The 19,135-nt window shown below is 42.1% G+C and overlaps 1 protein-coding gene across 2 annotated transcripts in view; it reads left to right on the top strand.

Moving 5' to 3' along the window:
- The window catches only part of ANXA6 (annexin A6), a 75,578-nt gene that overhangs the window by 26,685 nt on the left and 29,758 nt on the right, over window positions 1-19,135 (top strand). For both annotated transcript variants that reach the window (XM_077266354.1, XM_077266353.1), the window contains exons 2-7: window positions 3,029-3,077; window positions 15,598-15,688; window positions 17,279-17,373; window positions 17,505-17,618; window positions 18,844-18,934; window positions 19,019-19,098. In XM_077266354.1, the coding sequence (XP_077122469.1) occupies window positions 3,066-3,077; window positions 15,598-15,688; window positions 17,279-17,373; window positions 17,505-17,618; window positions 18,844-18,934; window positions 19,019-19,098 (483 nt within the window). In that variant the 5' untranslated portion in view covers window positions 3,029-3,065. The remainder of the gene's footprint in view (window positions 1-3,028; window positions 3,078-15,597; window positions 15,689-17,278; window positions 17,374-17,504; window positions 17,619-18,843; window positions 18,935-19,018; window positions 19,099-19,135) is intronic.

The following is a 19,135-nucleotide window of genomic DNA, read 5'->3' as shown; positions in this document are numbered from 1 at the left end:
TCAAGATCTGTTATGACCCCAATGGCGAGGGTCTCAGAGGAACGTGGAAGTCTGCAGAATACAAAAATCCAGCTCATAGGGCAGTGGTAACTGGGTTGACCATATATCTACTCCTAACGCCAACACTAGAAGTAGCCGGGGATCATTCCTACGTTGATTCTAGATGACACGCGCCAGCCGGAGAATCTAGCTACCCCTAGTAGAGGAAAACAAAGACCTTTCTTGCCTCCAGAGAAGGGGACCCCAAAGCTGGATAGAAGCCCCCCACAAATAATGACGGTGAGGTAAGAGGAAATGACAAACACAGAAATGAACCAGGTTTAGCACAGAGAGGCCCGCTTACTGATAGCAGAATAAAGAAAGGTAACTTATATGGTCAACAAAAACCCTATCAAAATCCACACTGGAAATTCAAGAACCCCCGAACCGTCTAACGGTCCGGGGGGAGAACACCAGCCCCCCTAGAGCTTCCAGCAAAGGTCAGGATATAGATTTGGAACAAGCTGGACAAAAATACAAAACCAAAACAAATAGCAAAAAGCAAAAGGCAGACTTAGCTGATATAACTGGAACCAGGATCAGTAGACAAGAGCACAGCAGACTAGCTCTGATAACTACGTTGCCAGGCATAGAACTGAAGGTCCAGGGAGCTTATATAGCAACACCCCTAACTAATGACCCAGGTGCGGATAAAAGGAATGACAGAAAAACCAGAGTCAAAAAACTAGTAACCACTAGAGGGAGCAAAAAGCAAATTCACAACAAAGATCACGCTATCCACTGCCTCGGTCTCCTCTCACATCAGGGACACCAATGTTACACGACTCTGTTCGCTGATCAGACTGTAAGTATGCTTCTACTACAGGCTGAGCCCTATCTATCTTTGTGACCTGAAACTGTTTGTCCCTTCACTTTAACCCCTTCCACTCTTGGCTAGTCCCAATCTTTTAACCCTAACGCTCCCTACTGTCAGTCAAACTACAACGTAGTCACTAATAACGCATGTCACAATACACATTACAACAATACTTGTGTCTTCAAGGGGGAACATAGGCAGTATGTCCATCTCCTTACATTTCCCCCTTCTTTAACGATGGCAGCCCTCTGCCATCCGGAACCAGAAGTAGACCAAGCATCACACCACACAACGGGTATTAAGCAATGTGGGCTCTCTTCTACTTGTAGACCAACATGGACCCAGTCCTTCTTGGCAAAGACCCTGGAACTGCAACTGTCCATTCAATCCGGGACCAGTCGATTGGGTTGGTCTGGCCCTTCTTGGCAAGGACCCTGGAAGAACGGCAAAGTCTGTCTTTTTGCAAGTAGCCCATAGTGCCGTCATCAGTCCTTGGGACAGGGACACAGTCCATCAGGGACAACATTCGTTATCAACCTTCCTAATCATTAACCCTAACTCTACCTATTGCCAGTTAAACTACTATCGAAGAGCCACGATACACTAGTAGATGCTGTAAATATGGAAAGCAAAATCTGTATGCCTCTCAGTGGGATTGCAATGACTGCTGGAGCCTGTACAGGAGAATGAATGGTTGTAGGGGAGGGGTGACACTGAAGTTACAAGTCTTCTCTGTGCAGCCTAAAATGCAGGCTCTGTTCCAAGACCCTTGAGTCATGCAGAAAACTCCTGAATGTGATTTGCACCAGGGTCTCCAGGAAGACGTCTGAGGCCGAGCCAAGATTTCTGCACTGGGAATAATATTCCATAAAAGGGATCACAGGAGTATAAAAGAGCATGGAGGAAAGACGGCGGACCATTACATATAAACATTATGTGATTTACAAAGAAGGGAATAAAGCATTAGGCTGGAGTAAAAGGGGTCTCGTTTTGTAAATTCAAGTCCAATTCATTATTGCATTTGTACCAGATTTTTCATAAGGTTTTTGATGTTTTGCACCTTTTTTTGCAGCAATTTCATCTTTTCATTTGTCCATTTTTTTTAAAGTCGATTTTATATGTTCGCCATTGTTTTTTTTGTTTTTTTTTCCCCAAGTGGTTTAGAGTTTCTAGATGTTTTTTCCCCAATTCATCATGTGGAACCTTTTAAAAAAAAGTCACAATTTGTCACAAATTTAGTCGAGCTCCACTTTTAGTGATTTTATTTACGGCAGAAATTTTTGAGCAATTTTTGCGAATTGTCTGACATTTTGCACCAAGAAGTTTAAAAAATGGTAAGTCTTTTGGGGAGGTTCATGTATCAAAGCTTTTGCTCCAGGGAACTGGTATAAAAGTTTGTGCTTTTAAAGTCGTAACATTTTTTGCTCACTGGAGAGTTCTGAAAACTTTTGCAGCTTTTGAAGTTTTCACAGCAGTTTCAATCAGCTCCTCTGGGAAGGAGCAAATTCATCAAATTTCTCAAATGTGCCAGTGTTTTATTTGCCAGAAATGCTACTCCAGTCTTCTATGGGACTCCAGCATTTCTGGTGCGTCGCATGGAGGCGTCAAATTCATTAAACCTCTTAATGGATTTGGCACCTTCTACTCCAGCAAGTGTTCACTACACCAGTCTTGATGAATCGGCCTCTTTGCACATAATGCACTGTGTGTGTCATTTTGATGAATTTGGTGCAAAAACAGTTGGCAAATAACAAAAAAAAAAGAAAAACTCTAATCACTAAAGTCCTATATTTTTGCTTTACATTGATAACTTGTCAAGAAAATAGTATTTGTGGATACCACTCTTGTTTATAGACAGTGCCTGGAACTGCAGTCCATCGCTATTCACGTAAGCTGCAATGCCCGACACAACCTGAGGACAAGAGTGGTGCTGTTTCTAGGAATATAGTATAGCAGACCTTATTTTCTGATGGTCTGACTTTGTCCTTCTGTCTACCGTGGTTTTGCTGATGCCCTAATTACAGTATCTTCCCCTGGTTATTTACCGCCAGAAAGCACTAGAACAATTAGACAGAAAAAAACGTAACGACTTCCATTCTTTTTGGTTAATATTTACATTTATTTTTTATCATTGTCTTTATATTCTTTAATAATTCTCTTGTCTTTTGACAGCTCCTTGTTTTCTTCTGAAGATTTGCTCGGGATCATCATGGCATCAAAGGTAATATCTCTACACGGGAAACTCGACGCAGGAAGGATGTCCACCGTGAGATGGTTCACAGCCTGTTATATTATATGTCCCAGTGATTGAAGATCTTTTACAGACGCCGCTTCCATTATAAACTGTATATATTAGTCAGGTCCTGCAATTCTTTTTAATTTTTTCTGTAGGTTTTTTTTGCTATATAACTCACCATGTTGGATTTTCTTTTGCATATATCAATACTGAGAAGATTGGCGAAGCTATGTCCTCATAGTAAATCCTCTTTAAAGGGAATCTGTCAGCAGGTTTTTGCAATGTAATCTGAGAGCAGCATGAGTTAAGGATTGAGAACCTGATTAGTGATGTATCACTTACTAGGTTGTGTTGCTCCTCCTTGAATAAAATTAGTGTTTTATAAGCAGGAGATTATCACTACAGGACTAAGTGGCTCGTGTATTGTAGTCAACTGCTCTTTAACCATGCCTCCACCACTGATTGGCAGCTTCCTGTCAATGTATACAGAAAGCTGCCAATCGGTGGTGTGGGCGGGGTTATACGCAGCTCAGCATTTAGAGCTCTGCTAGATGTGCAGCATATAAAACAGTGATTGTATCAAAATGACAGCATGCCAACCAGTAAGTGACACATCGTTGGAATCAGGGTCTCTGCCTCTACATCATGCTCCTTTGATTATATAGGAAAAACCTGGTGACAGTCCCTTTTAAGGGGGTGGTCGCAAGATATTTCTTCCAGAGCGCACCTCCCCTCTGCCTCTCGTTTCCTGCTTGCCGGAGGGCAGTGTGCTTCTCAAGATTGACTGTTCGGGATGGCAGCATGGTTGACACATTGTTTTTACAATCTCTTAAAATGGTTATTCCCAAAAAGACAGGACATCGCCATATCCGTTCAATGGGGATGACTTATTGATCACTGGTGGTCTGACTGCTGGGAGGGACCCCCAGCGATTCTGAGACTGGGGCTGTGCAACACCAAAAGCAGGTGTCCATCTCAGCCTTCCCACCATTCATTGTCTAGGGAACTGCCGGAAACAGTTGAGCTCTGTACTCTGCATCCCATAGACAAAATTGTGCACCTCCGCTCCCATCAGAAAAGGGTAGCACTTGTTTAACAAATATTGGACTATCAAGTTTTCAGACCCCCCCCAAAGTTCCTTATCTTAGCACCATAAATGTCAACACATTTCTCATGTATTTGGAGCAATGGTTGTCGGGGAAGGAGACGCTGGTGATTTCCCAGCACTAAATATATTTAAGTGTACACGCCAAGATATGTCAAGAATGTGACGTCTCCCTAGATCGGGATATTAATAGTGACCGTGCGGCTCTGGAGGACTCAGATGTGAAACCTACTCTCCTGGGGGAAAAAAGGAAATATTATATTGGTTGTATACCACAGTTATACATTAAATGGTATTATAAAGTAGTAAATGAATCTAAATTGTGCTACAACAATCTGTTTTTTAGAAGCAGCGCCACTTTTACATGTGGTTGAGTCTGGTATTGCACCTTCCACATAACCTGGTGTATAATATTGACTGTTACAGGCCATAACGCCTATAACATATTCATCTGAGGATTCAATTCTGCATTAAGAAATTCATATTTGATAGAAGGTTATATTGGCAGGGTTATTGGTTATGATGAGGCCAACACAGATTCAAAGTGGTCCACAGAAGGTTGGAAAGACTTACACCAAAAATTAGTTGCTAGATAATGCAAGGGGCTTGTCTAAGGAGAGGCTATCCATGTTGAATCAGTGGGGTTCCACCTTAAGGGGCTGTCCAGGACTTTTTTTTTTTTTTTACTATGAGCCAAAAAACTCACAGGTTGTTGCTAACCGCCTACCTGCTACCTGTTCTATCCAGCATTTGTCTCAAAGCGGTCACTGACCGTTCCAGCCAACAATTCAGCTGCTCCATGTCAATATAGCAGCTCTCCTTCTCTCGGCCTGCTCTGTCCATGAGCTTTGACTGCTGACGTCATGCTGATTGACAACTGGCTCCCCGCAGTAAGGCAGCAGGGAGCCGGTTGTCAATCAGCATGACATAGGCAGTCATGCTCCGACAAGAGCACAGTGGAAGTGAAAACTCTGCTCTATTGACATGACATCTATGGAAGCCGCAGGGCCTGTCTGTGATGAGAGATCTGGGCTGGGGAAAACTTCAGAATTCTAAGCCTGTGTGCCCACAATGAGTTTTTGGTGTGTTTTTGACGCTGCACATTTTTGCTGCTTCAGTTCCAGCAAAGTGGATGGATTCATAGCAATCTCCTGCCCAATGTGCTTCTTTTTTATGCAGCGTAAAATTAAATTAATTACGCAACATATTTATTTAACCCCTTCACACATGGCCTTTTTCCCATGTTTTTTTTTTTTTTTTTTCCCTCCCATCTAAGGGTATAGCTCCACGTTCAGGATTGCATCAGGATTTGGTCAGGATTTTCCATCAGTATTTGTAAGCCAAAACCAGGAGTGGAACAATCAGAGGAAAAGTAGAATAGAAACACGTCACCACTTCTGTATTTATCACCCACTCCTGGTTTTGGCTTACAAATACTGAGGTAAAATACTGACCAAATCCTGATGCAATCCTGAACGTGGACACATACCCTAAGAGGCAACATTTCATTTTTTTTCCATCCGTATAGCAGTGTGAGGGTTAGTTTTTGCAGGACGAGTTGTACTTTTGAGTGACACCATTCATTTTACCATATTATATACTGGAAAGCGGGAGAAAAATTAAAGTGCGAAGAACTTGCAAAAAAAGTGCATTTTCACAGCAGGTTTTTTTTTTTTTCTTTTCCATGTTCACTATATGGTAAAACTAAAAATGTTTTAATCGCCTTAGTGCATTTTATTATGTTGCTGCGGCCAAAAAAGTCATTCTGGAATTTTTTTTTTTTTTTTATGCCGTTAACCAAAAAATTTTATATCTTGATTGGACTTTTACAAACACAGCAATGCCAAATGTGTATTTTTTTTTTTATTATTATTTTTTTTTTAATGGGGCATATTCTGTCCCCAGGGCCAGTGTCTGCAAATATGGCTCTGTGAGAGATGCTGGATCTCTTCACCTTACTTTACAATTGGCGATGGTCGCAGATAGCTTAACTCAGCTGCAGGCACACATGTTATGAAGAATCCAGAAGAGACTTTGATTTCTTTAAGAATTCTTTTTGAATGCATACAAACCGCAGCAGGTAAAAAAGACTTTCTTCAGACAAGCTGAAAGCACATGTGCTTCTAATGAAGCCAAGATGGAGACTGAGACACAGGGAGAAGAAGGAAGTGACATGACACCCACCAGAGGGAGACAGAAGGGACAAACTTCATGGAAAGGGAGGATTTCAGTTGTGCAAAACACAGGAACACATAGCCACAATAACAATATGAGACTGCAATGCAGCATGTAAAATGTACAGGACAGTCTGTAAAATGGGACATAACAGGGCAAATGAGGAATGATTTGAGCTTGAAGGTTTTATTTTTTTCATGATTTTTAAAATCTTTTTTTTTTTTTACACTTTTTATTGGATTTGATAGTTCCCTTAGGGGACTTGAAGCTGCGATCATCTGATCACTTGTACTATGCATAGCACTTCATCACCCTTGGTATGTATAGCAGAAATCACAATCGCCTATGAATGGCGGTCTTGAACCGGCGTTCACAAGAGGATCATAATGACAGGGGTCTTCAGCAGACCCCCGGCTATCATGGCAACACATTGGCACCCCGCGATCACATTACAGGTGTGCCCCTGCCGGACATGTGTTAAATGCCGCTGTTAGAGGTTGACAATGGGATTTAGCAGGTTAAGGGCTTGTTCACACGATCCTTTTTTTGCTGCGGATCCGCAGCGGATTTGCAGCTGCGGATCCGCAGACGTTTTCCATGCAGGGTACAGTACAATGTAACCCTATGGAAAACAAAATCCGCTGTTCCCACGTTCCTTTTTTCCGCTGGAAAATCCGCGCTGATTTTCTGCGGAAAAAAAGAAGTACCATGTCAATTCTTGCTGCGGATTCCGCTGCGGGTTTCCACCTGCCCCAATAGGAAACTGCAGTTGGAAACCCGCAGTGGAATCCGCAGTAGAAACAGGACAAAAAACCGCAGTGGAAAGCCACCGCAGATTTGCACTGCAGGTTCTCAAAATCAGGACCTGAAAAATCCGCAGGAAAAAAAGGATCGTGTGAACATAGCCTAACAGCTGCGGGCGGAGCCGGTCTTTTTTTAAACACTTATGACATTTGTCAGCACTGACACTTCTACAGAAGTCATTATTGTCTCTTGTGCAAGAAAGAACAGATGGAAACTAATAGGAACTTTCCCAACATGAGTGGCCTTAAAAAAGAAGTTTGTTCTGCTGCTCACACCACAAGTGATCAGCTTTAATCATGGGAGCAAGAGATCAGCTATTCAACAGCGCCACCTGAGGAGAAATTGGGCATTACTTCTCTCCATGTAGTGTAGGTTGGTTCTCCCACATACTCTACGGGCTTTCTGTTCTGATAACTAAAATTTCTGCTCATGCTCTCTTGCTGTCGCTGGTTCGCTCTCTTGCTGTCGCTGGTTCGCTCTCTTGCTGTCGCTGGTTCGCTCTCTTGCTGTCGCTGGTTCGCTCTCTTGCTGTCGCTGGTTCGCTCTCTTGCTGTCGCTGGTTCGCTCTCTTGCTGTCGCTGGTTCGCTCTCTTGCTGTCGCTGGTTCGCTCTCTTGCTGTCGCTGGTTCGCTCTCTTGCTGTCGCTGGTTCGCTCTCTTGCTGTCGCTGGTTCGCTCTCTTGCTGTCGCTGGTTCGCTCTCTTGCTGTCGCTGGTTCGCTCTCTTGCTGTCGCTGGTTCGCTCTCTTGCTGTCGCTGGTTCGCTCTCTTGCTGTCGCTGGTTCGCTCTCTTGCTGTCGCTGGTTCGCTCTCTTGCTGTCGCTGGTTCGCTCTCTTGCTGTCGCTGGTTCGCTCTCTTGCTGTCGCTGGTTCGCTCTCTTGCTGTCGCTGGTTCGCTCTCTTGCTGTCGCTGGTTCGCTCTCTTGCTGTCGCTGGTTCGCTCTCTTGCTGTCGCTGGTTCGCTCTCTTGCTGTCGCTGGTTCGCTCTCTTGCTGTCGCTGGTTCGCTCTCTTGCTGTCGCTGGTTCGCTCTCTTGCTGTCGCTGGTTCGCTCTCTTGCTGTCGCTGGTTCGCTCTCTTGCTGTCGCTGGTTCGCTCTCTTGCTGTCGCTGGTTCGCTCTCTTGCTGTCGCTGGTTCGCTCTCTTGCTGTCGCTGGTTCGCTCTCTTGCTGTCGCTGGTTCGCTCTCTTGCTGTCGCTGGTTCGCTCTCTTGCTGTCGCTGGTTCGCTCTCTTGCTGTCGCTGGTTCGCTCTCTTGCTGTCGCTGGTTCGCTCTCTTGCTGTCGCTGGTTCGCTCTCTTGCTGTCGCTCGTTCGCTCTCTTGCTGTCGCTCGTTCGCTCTCTTGCTGTCGCTCGTTCGCTCTCTTGCACTTTCTCCCAAAATGGGGCAGCCCTGTTCTAGCTGAGAATCTATCACTTACTACGAGGGAAAACTCTTAAGGCAGCCCCATCCAATAGGCAAAAAGTGGAAGCTGAAAACTACTATAAAACCTATTGGAGTATTTGCATAGACAAATCCAGTGTGGTCACATATGAGACTCAGGTTGTGTATCTATAGAGATGTGCCATTTGCAAACTAGTCACTTCATAAAGGGTTATTCTCCTCTTATTTAGATATGCTATTACTTTTAGGGTGACAGTTACTTTTCACCAGAATTCTACCAGCACTATAGGTGCCGTAGATTACTTTCTGCCACATCCCGACATTCAGGGTTCCTGTAATTATCCAGTGGCCTGTTTGTCCCGAACCGGAAGCCCACCTCTCTATTATGCCTGTACACAGTTTCAGCAAAACAAGAATAGGAAGACAAAGTAAAAAAAATATATAATTTTTTTGTCATACAAGCCATTTATTTGCTCTTTGGTACTATTCTTTTGTTCTGTCTCCCCCAATACTCTGTACAATGAGCTGACCTTACTCACCTCTGGTTAATCTTTCTAGCTTCGGTAGTGTAACCAGACCCTCATTGTTACCTCTGTGAATTGCTCAGACCCAGAAAATAATAAATTATTAATAATTCTACAGCGAGTAACAAAGGGGAATGACATCCAACTAATGAGAGTTCTCTATTATAGTGCAGTAGGAAACGGCTCATTCATCTAGAAAGTTATTAAACAGGTTATTGTCGGAACCTTACATGGAAGCTCTGACTTTTAAACACCGGATCATATTTGGGGACTGTTCGGAATCATTTCTTAAAGGGAATCTGTCGCACCAAACTGACAGCATTACTAAGCCCATATCCTTGTTGGCGGTACTGTCCCTATAAAATCCGCACTTTTATTGATCTAATTGAGGCCTCGGATCTGCAGAAACTGAAGATTAATCCTTCTTCTCCACTAGATTTCTGAAACTTAACATTGACAAAACAGAATTCATTGTCTTTCCCCCATCTCACGTGACCCCCCCCCCCCTCCCAACAGACCTATCCATTACAGTAAATGGCTGCCCACTCTCCCCAGTCCCACAAGCTCGCTGTCTCGGGGTAATCCTTGACACTGATCTCTCCTTCAAACCACATATCCAAGCCCTTTCCACTTCCTGCCGACTTCAACTCAAAAATATTTCACGGATCCGTACATTCCTCAACAAAGAATCTGCAAAAACCCTAGTCCATGCCCTCAACATCTCTCACCTTGACTACTGCAACCTCCTGCTCTGTGGCCTCCCCTCGAACACTCTCGCACCCCTCCAATCTACTCTAAACTGGGATGCCTGACTAATCCACCTGTCCCCCCGCTATTCCCCGGCCTCTCCCCTCTGTCAATCCCTTCACTGGCTCCCCATTACCCAGAGACTCCAGTACAAAACCCTAACCATGACATACAAAGCCATCCACAACCTGTCTCCTCCATACATCTGTGACCTCGTCTCCCGGTACTTTCCTGCACGCAACCTCCGATCCTCACAAGATCTCCTTCTCTACTCCCCTCTTATCTCCTCTTTCCTCAATCGTATCCAAGATTTCTCTTGCGTATCACCCCTACTCTGGAACCCTCTACCACAACATATCAGACTCTCGCCTACCATCGAAACCTTCAAAAAGAGCCTGAAGACCCACCTCTTCCGACAAGCCTACAGCCTGCAGTAACCACCGATCGACCAAACCGTTGCACGACCAGCTCTACCCTCGCCTACTGTATTCTCACCCATCCCTTGTAGATTGTGAGCCCTCGCGGGCAGGGTCCTCTCTCCTCCTGTACCAGTTATGACTTGTATTGTTTAAGATTATTGTACTTGTTTTTATTATGTACACCCCTCCTCACATGTAAAGCGCCATGGAATAAATAGCTCTATAATAAATAATAATAATCAAACATGCTAATTAGGGAGCTCGGTGCAACTTGGGTGTGGCCAAGAAGCTCAGCGCATCGTTCCGCCCACTGGTTTTGCATTGTCCCATCTCCCTCTCTGGTGATCGACAGTACTGTCTGCAAAAAAGAGTGGCTCAGACCAGCCATTGCTGTCAATCATCAAGGAATAAGGAAGGGCATGTAAAAAAGTATACTGAGCTTCTTGGCCATACCGGGCGATACTGTATAATGGGCACAGTGTGAACATGCTCCTACACGTTATACCAACTTATGCTCCGGCTCATTTATTTGGTTTTCCTGTAGTTTTTGTACTTTGTACAAACAGGGGCTCCGGTTTGTTTTTATTAGCTAGGCGTTTCTTCTACATAGCTTTCAACAGGCAGAGGTCTGAGCAGGTGTCTGTGCTGCCTTTACTTTTGGGTCAGCTGACACAAGGTGAGGTTTTAATACTAAACACAGGATAGGACCGTCCGTCGCAATTGGGTACACCTTTGCTTATTACAGGGCATATGCGCAATTTTTTTTTTCTTTTCCTGTTTGTTGGGTTTTGACTTTATAATATACCATAAGTCAATGGGAAGGCTCAGAAGTTTTCGAGACGTCTTTGTGCGTTTTGCCAGTCTCCGCTGAAAAATTGGCTGTAAAAAAAAAAAAAAAAAAAAAAGCAAAGCAAAACAACCTTATAAAAGCTCAAAAAACACTCATAAAACATAAAAAGTGTTTTGGAAACTACCCAAAAAATCCTAAACTTTTTTTCATTAAAAATTAAATCTCCTGAAGCCATTTCCGCTTAAATTTGACGAGTTCACCCACCTGAAAAAAGGTTTGCACATACCCTTGGGTTCTCCTCAAATGTTTTTGCACTTTTTTTTGTTTGTTTTTTTGCGGCTTATTTTTACAGTGCCAGCAAATGGCTTTTTTAAAAAAAAAATTTTTTATTCCTGAATGAGAGATTAAGAAACGCAGAGGAGTTTTTGGTGGATAAAACTAACTTTATTAAAACATATACTGTAGAAAAAAGTACACATGTAATTCGCACTCGAAAAAGTAAAAAATGCTGCAAAAAACACCACGAAAATCCTTAAAAACGGCGTTTTTAAAAGCAACGATTTTATTGCCCACAGATCAGGTTTGGATTGCAGAAAAAAAACGCAACATAAACTATGCTTGTGAACATAGCCTTATAGTGAAAATCTGCATTTACAATTCTGCAGCCTTCAGAGCTGAAATCTCCTCGCCCGGTGTCTGTAGAGAGCTGGGGTTATATAATGAACAGTGTGTAATAGAGCTCCCTCTAGTGGTAGGTGTAGGTAGACAACATGTTATATTTTAAAGCACCAGTCCTGTCTTTTTTTTTTTTTTTTTTACCCCCGGAGTGGTATTACTAATGTCTGTTCCCTGCCCAAAGTAAAATACTTCCTAGCCGCCGTATTGGGCTCTTCTTGGTGCCTCTCCGGTCCCGTTCCGCCTCTCATAGACTTACATTGAGAAGTGACCACCGGCTCGCCCAGCAGAAGACGACCGGAGTGGCGCTAAGAGCAGAAGAAGACTTCGGCTGGGAAGCATTTACTACATTAGTGATACCACTCTGGGCATGAAATAAAAAAAAAAATCGCCAGAGTGGTCCTTTAAGTGTCTTGGCTATGGATTTGGAGGAGAAGAAAATTTAAGAAATATATTGTGAAAAAATAAATCCAGTTCTAGTAGGTATATAAGACATTTACTGCTATATCCTGCTGTGTCTATATATCCAGGAGACCAGATTATCTATATGGAAACTTTCACTTCTGTAAAGTTGTGCAGGAAATGACGGAAAAATTCCTACTATTCCCTGCTCAGAAATTACTAATCCGAGGCAATTCAGTCACCCGGAGAAGTTTTTTTTTTTGTTTTTTTTTTACCAGTTTTTAAAGTAAATCCATGAGCGGCAGAGATGTATAACACGGTCTGTTTGCTTATTTTACAGGAAGGGCTTTTTGGCCAACTAACGTGGGTTTTCATGTTCCATTTCTGGGCAGTATGTGGCAGTTCTTCAGGAAATCCATAGTGAGAACAGATTTTATACAGCTTGTATGTCATTGTGTTCTCAGCTGTACAGCACATTACTGCCCTACAGACGCCGTGTGTGATTGTGCAGTGTAGTATATCGGTAACTGAGAGCAGGTGCAGGGTCAGGCACAAAGGATGTCGACTGTCAGTTACTTAAAGTATCTGACTCCGTCTTTCAGGCATAAGAGTCTTGATTCCATAAAAATACCAGTGATTGCGAAAATGATTACCAATATTTTATACCTTTATGATGAAACCTTTTTAGCCTCACATTTTTGGCAAATTTCCGCATGTTACTAGCGTTTCCTAGGAGTCAGGAACAGACCGACTAGGGAGATAATGGGTTAATCGCCTGGAATAGGATTGTAATACTAATACCAGGTTCATCAGAGGGAGATTTACTGGAAAAGGTAATCGGATCCTGCAGTCACAGCGAAAAGCTGAAGCGCCTTGCAAATTCTTACCTCTAATTGTTATATTTCCTTACATTTTTTTACTTGTAAGTTTTGACGTTCCCTTTAACCTTTGATTTTGATGCCTAGTGTAAGGTAAGCGAATGCAGCGTCGCCTCCACGTGGCACACTGTAATTTCACGCTCTCTTTATTTCGCAGTCACGAGATTTTAGAAATCATGACTTGAATCCCGAGGTGCCCCCTAGTGGATGGCTTCTGTATGCTCTGATGGATTTTATACGTTTGGATTTGATTTCTTACAAAGCGCCAACCCATAAATGATAGACAGTGATTGTATAAGAAATTAACCCCTGTCCCCAGCAGCCTACAATTAGTTTTAGGACACCCGCTTGGATTGTTATTGTGGCATAAAAAAAAGTGAAAAACTAAATGACATATTTGCTATATATGTAACCTGCCCCAAATGTGGTCATTTTTTAAAGGGGACCTCTTGCTTGCCATAAATATGTAATATTACCTGATGTAATGCCGCTGTTCTCCTGAATCCAGCATTGTTTTTCTTTTGTTCCTGCTCCTCTCCGTTCTTGATATGACCCCATCTTCCCTGTATATAAATCTAGTCTTATTAGACAAGTGGGCGTAATTAACTATTCTCTGTGGCCATCGACTTGATGACCACACCCAGCTGGATAATAACAATATTTATAAATAGGAAAGCATGGAGGACTATATGGGGCTCATTGTACTGTATGGAGGACTATATGGGGCTCATTGTACTGTATGGAGGACTATGTGGGGCCCATTATACTGTATGGAGGACTATGTGGGGCCCATTATACTGTATAGAGCACTGTGTGGCCCATTATACTGTATAGAGCACTGTGTGGCCCATTATAGTGTATGGAGCAGTGTGTGACCCATTATACTGTATAGAGGACTTTGTGTGGTCCATTATACTGTATGGAGCACTATGTGGGCCCATTATACTGTATGGAGGGCTGTGTGGGGATTACAGTTGGAGAATTATACTGTGATGGAGACACCATTCTTTGTCAGGAGTTATTGAGGGGGTCATTATACCATACGTGGGGATGGTACTGTGGAAGAATTCACTGTGGGGGTATCATACCGTGTTTGGGGGCACTTTTGTTTGCATCATACTTTATCTGTATTATTCATGTGTTTTTATCCTGTGATGTCACATATTTACATTAGACCTTTGGGCCATGTTTTTTACATCTTACATAACACATTATATTAAGCCAATATTTTATTCGAAGATGTATTAATTAAAACACACTTCACACTTCATGGGACAACACTTTTCAGTTTGTTTCCATATGAAAAAGTTAATTGTTATATTTGATAAGGAAATACTTCCTCAATTGTAGACATTTTTTTTATAAATATATAGGTTGTTCCCCAATTTTGTCCAGTCTTTTCATGTTGACCTTCTTTGTGTTTCCCTGCCATAAAGAGAGAGAGCCCACAACTTTCCCAGTTAGCTTTAACCATAGGGTCACCCAAAATTTTATTTTCAATATCAGTGAGTTGAACAATAAAGAAATAATGCCTTTAGTCTAGTAATCCATCGGATGAGGTCAGAGATGGCCTCCTGGGATCTTATTGGGTTCTTAGTTTTAGGTATTTGAAGAAATCAGAATTAAGCAAACTGAAGACCTGTTTCAGATATTCAAGAGAGCAAAAGTGATGACTGGTACAGATATTTCCAACCCTGCCTTTTCCATTCCCCGAACCCCTCCAAATGCCAGGGTTATTCCACATAGCAGTATTTTTGGGGCAATCTCTAACTCACCACCACTTTTTACAGGTCCACCAGTTTTAGGTATCAGGAGTAGACCGGGGTCGCTTCTTAAGTTGGCTTTAAGTTTACGGAATTCTAAGAGTTCCAACAAGTTGTCAACAAATGTCTACACTAGCGCCCCCGCCTCCTTTGTTCCCTCCAGAACCCATCCTCTAAAATTCTAAAATTGGGAGGCATCGATCGCGGCCGTGCTAATCCCTCCTGATCTTTGGGTAGCTATAGCTTTTCATGCCTAATTCTAGGGATTCCTCTATTCCATACCAGATCTCAGAAGATGTTATGCGTTTACCTGAACCACAATTTTGGATTCCAAATGGTAGAGTTGTGCCGTGTATGAAGGATACAGGCTATAGGGCACATTTTAATGATATTTGTTCTACCCAGAACAAAAGTAATTTTTCCCAAAAACGTTTTTTGCTACAAAGGATGCTGTATTAGGGAAATCTAATCCTGCGTCTTCCTAATAATGTGGATACCAAGATATTACAATTTCTGACCCACTGTGATATTTGCTATATAGTCGAAAACCAACCCCATGCCTATCCTCCAGAGGAAGTAGAGCAGATTCTGACCAGTTTATACTTAGGCCAGAAAAGGACCAAATCTCTATTGTTTCCATTCCGATTGGAAGGGAAATAATAAAATTAACAAATAACAGGCTGTCGGTGTATAAATCAATTCTTTCCTCATTTGTGCCATATTTAAAACCCTCTATTCCTTATTTTAGCAAATTTTAATATGAATTATGTATACATTGTATAACATTATTGTACTTTATATAATACTTAATTTTTTTCTGTTTTCTTTCGCTCGCTATTGCAGGGAGGCCATTACAGAGGATCGGTGAAGGATTATCCTGACTTTGATGCAAGTCAAGATGCAGAAACCCTTTATAAGGCTATGAAGGGATTTGGTATGTGGAATTAATATTTAGGCCATTCAGTATTTGGGGAACAGAGCCTCTCACCTAGCCAAATCAGATCTCATACTTTGCACTGATGAGGGGGCAACACCCCGAAACACTGTCTGCAAATTGAGATTCTAGTTAGGATAAAAGCCAAAGTCATATTGCAAGGCTCGTTAAGGGGTCGATATTGACTTTTAGGATTGCTGCTTCCAATTGGTAGCGCTAGAGTTCTAGTCCTCTTCCTCTCTGAATTGACAATTTGCATATTTAATTTCCCAGAGGAGCATTGCTTGGCTTATAAGTCTTCTCACACTGACATGTCACCCTGCACAAGGAGAAACGTTACCCCTAAGAGCCAAGTCCAGAAGCTCTCGCCTAGCCAAATCAGATGTCATATTTTACACTGATGAGGGGCAATACCACAAAACACGAGTCTGCAAATTGAGATTTTGATTTGGCTTTTATCCTAAGCCACATTGCAAGGCTTGTTAAAGGGTCGATATTGACATTTAGTATCACTGCTTCCAACAGGTGGCACTAGAGTTCTAGTCCTCTTCCCCTCTGAAGACACAATTTGCATATTGAATACTGACCCAAATACTGAACGTGGCCTTAAAGAGAATCTGATGTTTCAGAGAAAATCTCATTGGAAGGTCGCAGTGCCAGTGACCGGTCAATCAGCTACAGCAGCACGGTCAAATGCTCCGACGGTTCAGAGAAAAACATACCTGACTGCATTTGTGCCGCCAGACTGTGACTCATGCTCTGTACTTTACAATGAAAGTCATTAGGGATAAAAATGGCACCCAGGAGACGGAGGATTTTCTACTTTAAAAAACCCACTAGCGATGGTTAATTCATTATTCAACGGAGTGAAAAAAACATTAAAAAGTCATAAAAATCATGGATTTTGTCCGCGTGTTTTTTTGGAAAGTTTTCCCATGGTTTTTGTGACTTTTTGTTTTCCAGTCGTTTTTTAACTCCATTGAATGGGTAGTGTTTTGTTTTTTGAAGCAAAAACAATGGCAAAATGCTCCCAAAAACATCCGGGCGTCTCTTGACTTTTCCCATTGGCTTGTATTGTAAAGTACAGAGCGGCTTCCAAGCAGAAAATGCCTGAAGACTGAACACATCGTTTTTTAACCACTTGGTGTTTTTTAGAAATATGAAGTAATTAAAAGACGCTGAAAAGACTGAACATGTGCACAGCAAGTCGCTTTTACACAAGTGTATGTTTCTATTGTTTTGCTTGTTTCCTGATAGGTTTTTTTTTAGGCGGTCTGAGCAGCAAAATTTGCCTGAAAGACCTTGTGTGAATATAATCCAAAGCTGGTCGTATAGGACTGTGGTAGATCTTACATTGATAAAAATGTTTTTTAAAAGATTTCTAATGTTTTTCATTTCTTAGAATGTCTTTCTTTCTTTAGACATGTTAACTTTCAAATCTACCATCACAAGTCCACGTAGGAGCTTATAAAATGTCTGAGGTTTTTTTTAGATCACATATGAACCTACCTTGGCTCCAAATCTAGTTGCCTTCTGCTGGACATTTGGGACTCCTAATTATTACTAGTGGCTCAATTTAATTTCTTGTAGGCAGCGATAAACCAGCCATCCTGGATCTTATCACGTCTCGGAGCAACCAGCAACGTATTCAGATTATCCAGGCCTACAAGTCCCTCTACGGCAAGGTAACAGAGGGTCAACTTATTGTTCATCGGGTCACTGGTCCACATTTTGCTTATCGTCTGTCACACATAGACACGGTTGTTATAATAGTCCTTGTTCCTAAATATAGTTTATTTTTAACGTTCTTCCTTAGGATCTTATTGATGACTTGAAATATGAACTGACTGGTAAATTCGAGAGACTTATCGTAGGCCTCATGAGACCCCCGGCATATTTTGATGCTAAGGAAATAAAAGATGCCCTGGATGTGAGTATAATACAATACTGGATAATCAGTATTACATGTTCATTTTATAATTTACATACTTTGGGCTAAAAGATCCAGGACGGTGGAGTCCATCAAATTTCTGGGTCTCCTTATCTATCATGACTATAGGAATGCGTTTTGAGACTCAATGGCCAACAATGGCACTTAATTATAGGATTCTACTGTCCTCAAAAAAGGACACGAAGGAAGGATTAGAGGGAGTCAAGAGGGAAGGGATGATGTAAGGATAAAAAAGGTATGGAAGGGGGAACAAAAAGATGAAAAAAGGACAGAACTTGGGAAGGTCAGAAAAGTAGGAAGGAAAGGGTGAAGAAAGAAGAAAATGAATGAAGAGAGAGTGGGAGGATTAAAGGAAGGAAAGCTGTGGGGAGGAAATAATCACAAAAGAAGTTGGTGATAAAAAAAAAACGTAAAGGAGAAATATTAAGTTGAGAAGGAAAAGGGGGAGAGGTGGAAGCATTGGATGGATGAAAGATGGGGCTGATAGGCAGGGATAAAAAAGGATAAACTTAGGAAAGGATGAAGGAAGTAAGCAAGAAGAAAATGAATGAAGAAAGATGGTGGGAGGAAATAAAAAAAAAAAAAAAAAGTGGTGGTGGAAAGTAGAAAAGAAACATAAACTTGAGAATTAAGAGGGAGAGAGAAGTAGAAGACAATGGCTGCGAGAGGAAAGGGAATCGGCTAGGAGGAAAGGATAAAAAATAGAATTTAGGAAGGAAAGAAAGAAGCAAGAAGAAAATAAAGGAAGGAAGAGATTGGAGGGAAAAACAAAGGATATGTGCAAGGAGAAAATAATGAAAAAAGGAATGAAGAAACATGAAGTTGAGAAAGCGGGAGAAAGAAAGGCAATGTCTAGAGGAGGGAAGAAATGGATGAAGAAAGGATGGAGGAGCTGGAAGCAAAGAGTAGGAAGATGGAAGAGTAATGATGAAAGGAAAGGCGTGAGGCACGGAACGAGGTAGGAAGAAATGCAGTATTTGAAGGAAAGTTTTTTGTGAGAAAAGATGAGAGGAAATGATGGAAGAAGTAAGGAATGAATGTACCGTATATTTCAGGAAGGAGAGAGGGAGGAAGGACAGAAGAGTCAGATGATTGGAGACAGGAATAAAATATGGCTGATAGATATGAGAGTGATTCTCTGTTTTCTAATGTTGGGGAAGTCTCCCTTCTGGCCTTCGGTGTGATACATTTCCTCCCATTTCAGGGTGCTGGTACGGATGAGAAGTGTCTGGTAGAGATCTTGGCCTCTCGGGACAATCAGCAGATCCACGCACTAGTGGAGGCTTATAAGGACGGTGAGCTGGGAGCCGATCCTGTGATATACGATCACTAGTTATTATATGTATATTTTCTCATCTCTGCTCCCTGGTTTATTACAGCTTATGAACGAGATCTGGAGTCGGATGTGGTTGCCGATACCAGCGGACATTTTAAAAAAATGTTGATTGTTTTGTTGCAGGTAATATACTCAGTAAAGACATAAAATACACATTGTA

Source organism: Ranitomeya variabilis, chromosome 5, assembly GCF_051348905.1.
Source record: "Ranitomeya variabilis isolate aRanVar5 chromosome 5, aRanVar5.hap1, whole genome shotgun sequence".
NCBI lineage: Eukaryota > Metazoa > Chordata > Amphibia > Anura > Dendrobatidae > Ranitomeya > Ranitomeya variabilis.
Note: the sequence above shows the minus strand (reverse complement) of the source record. Positions and strands in the feature narration are given on the sequence as shown.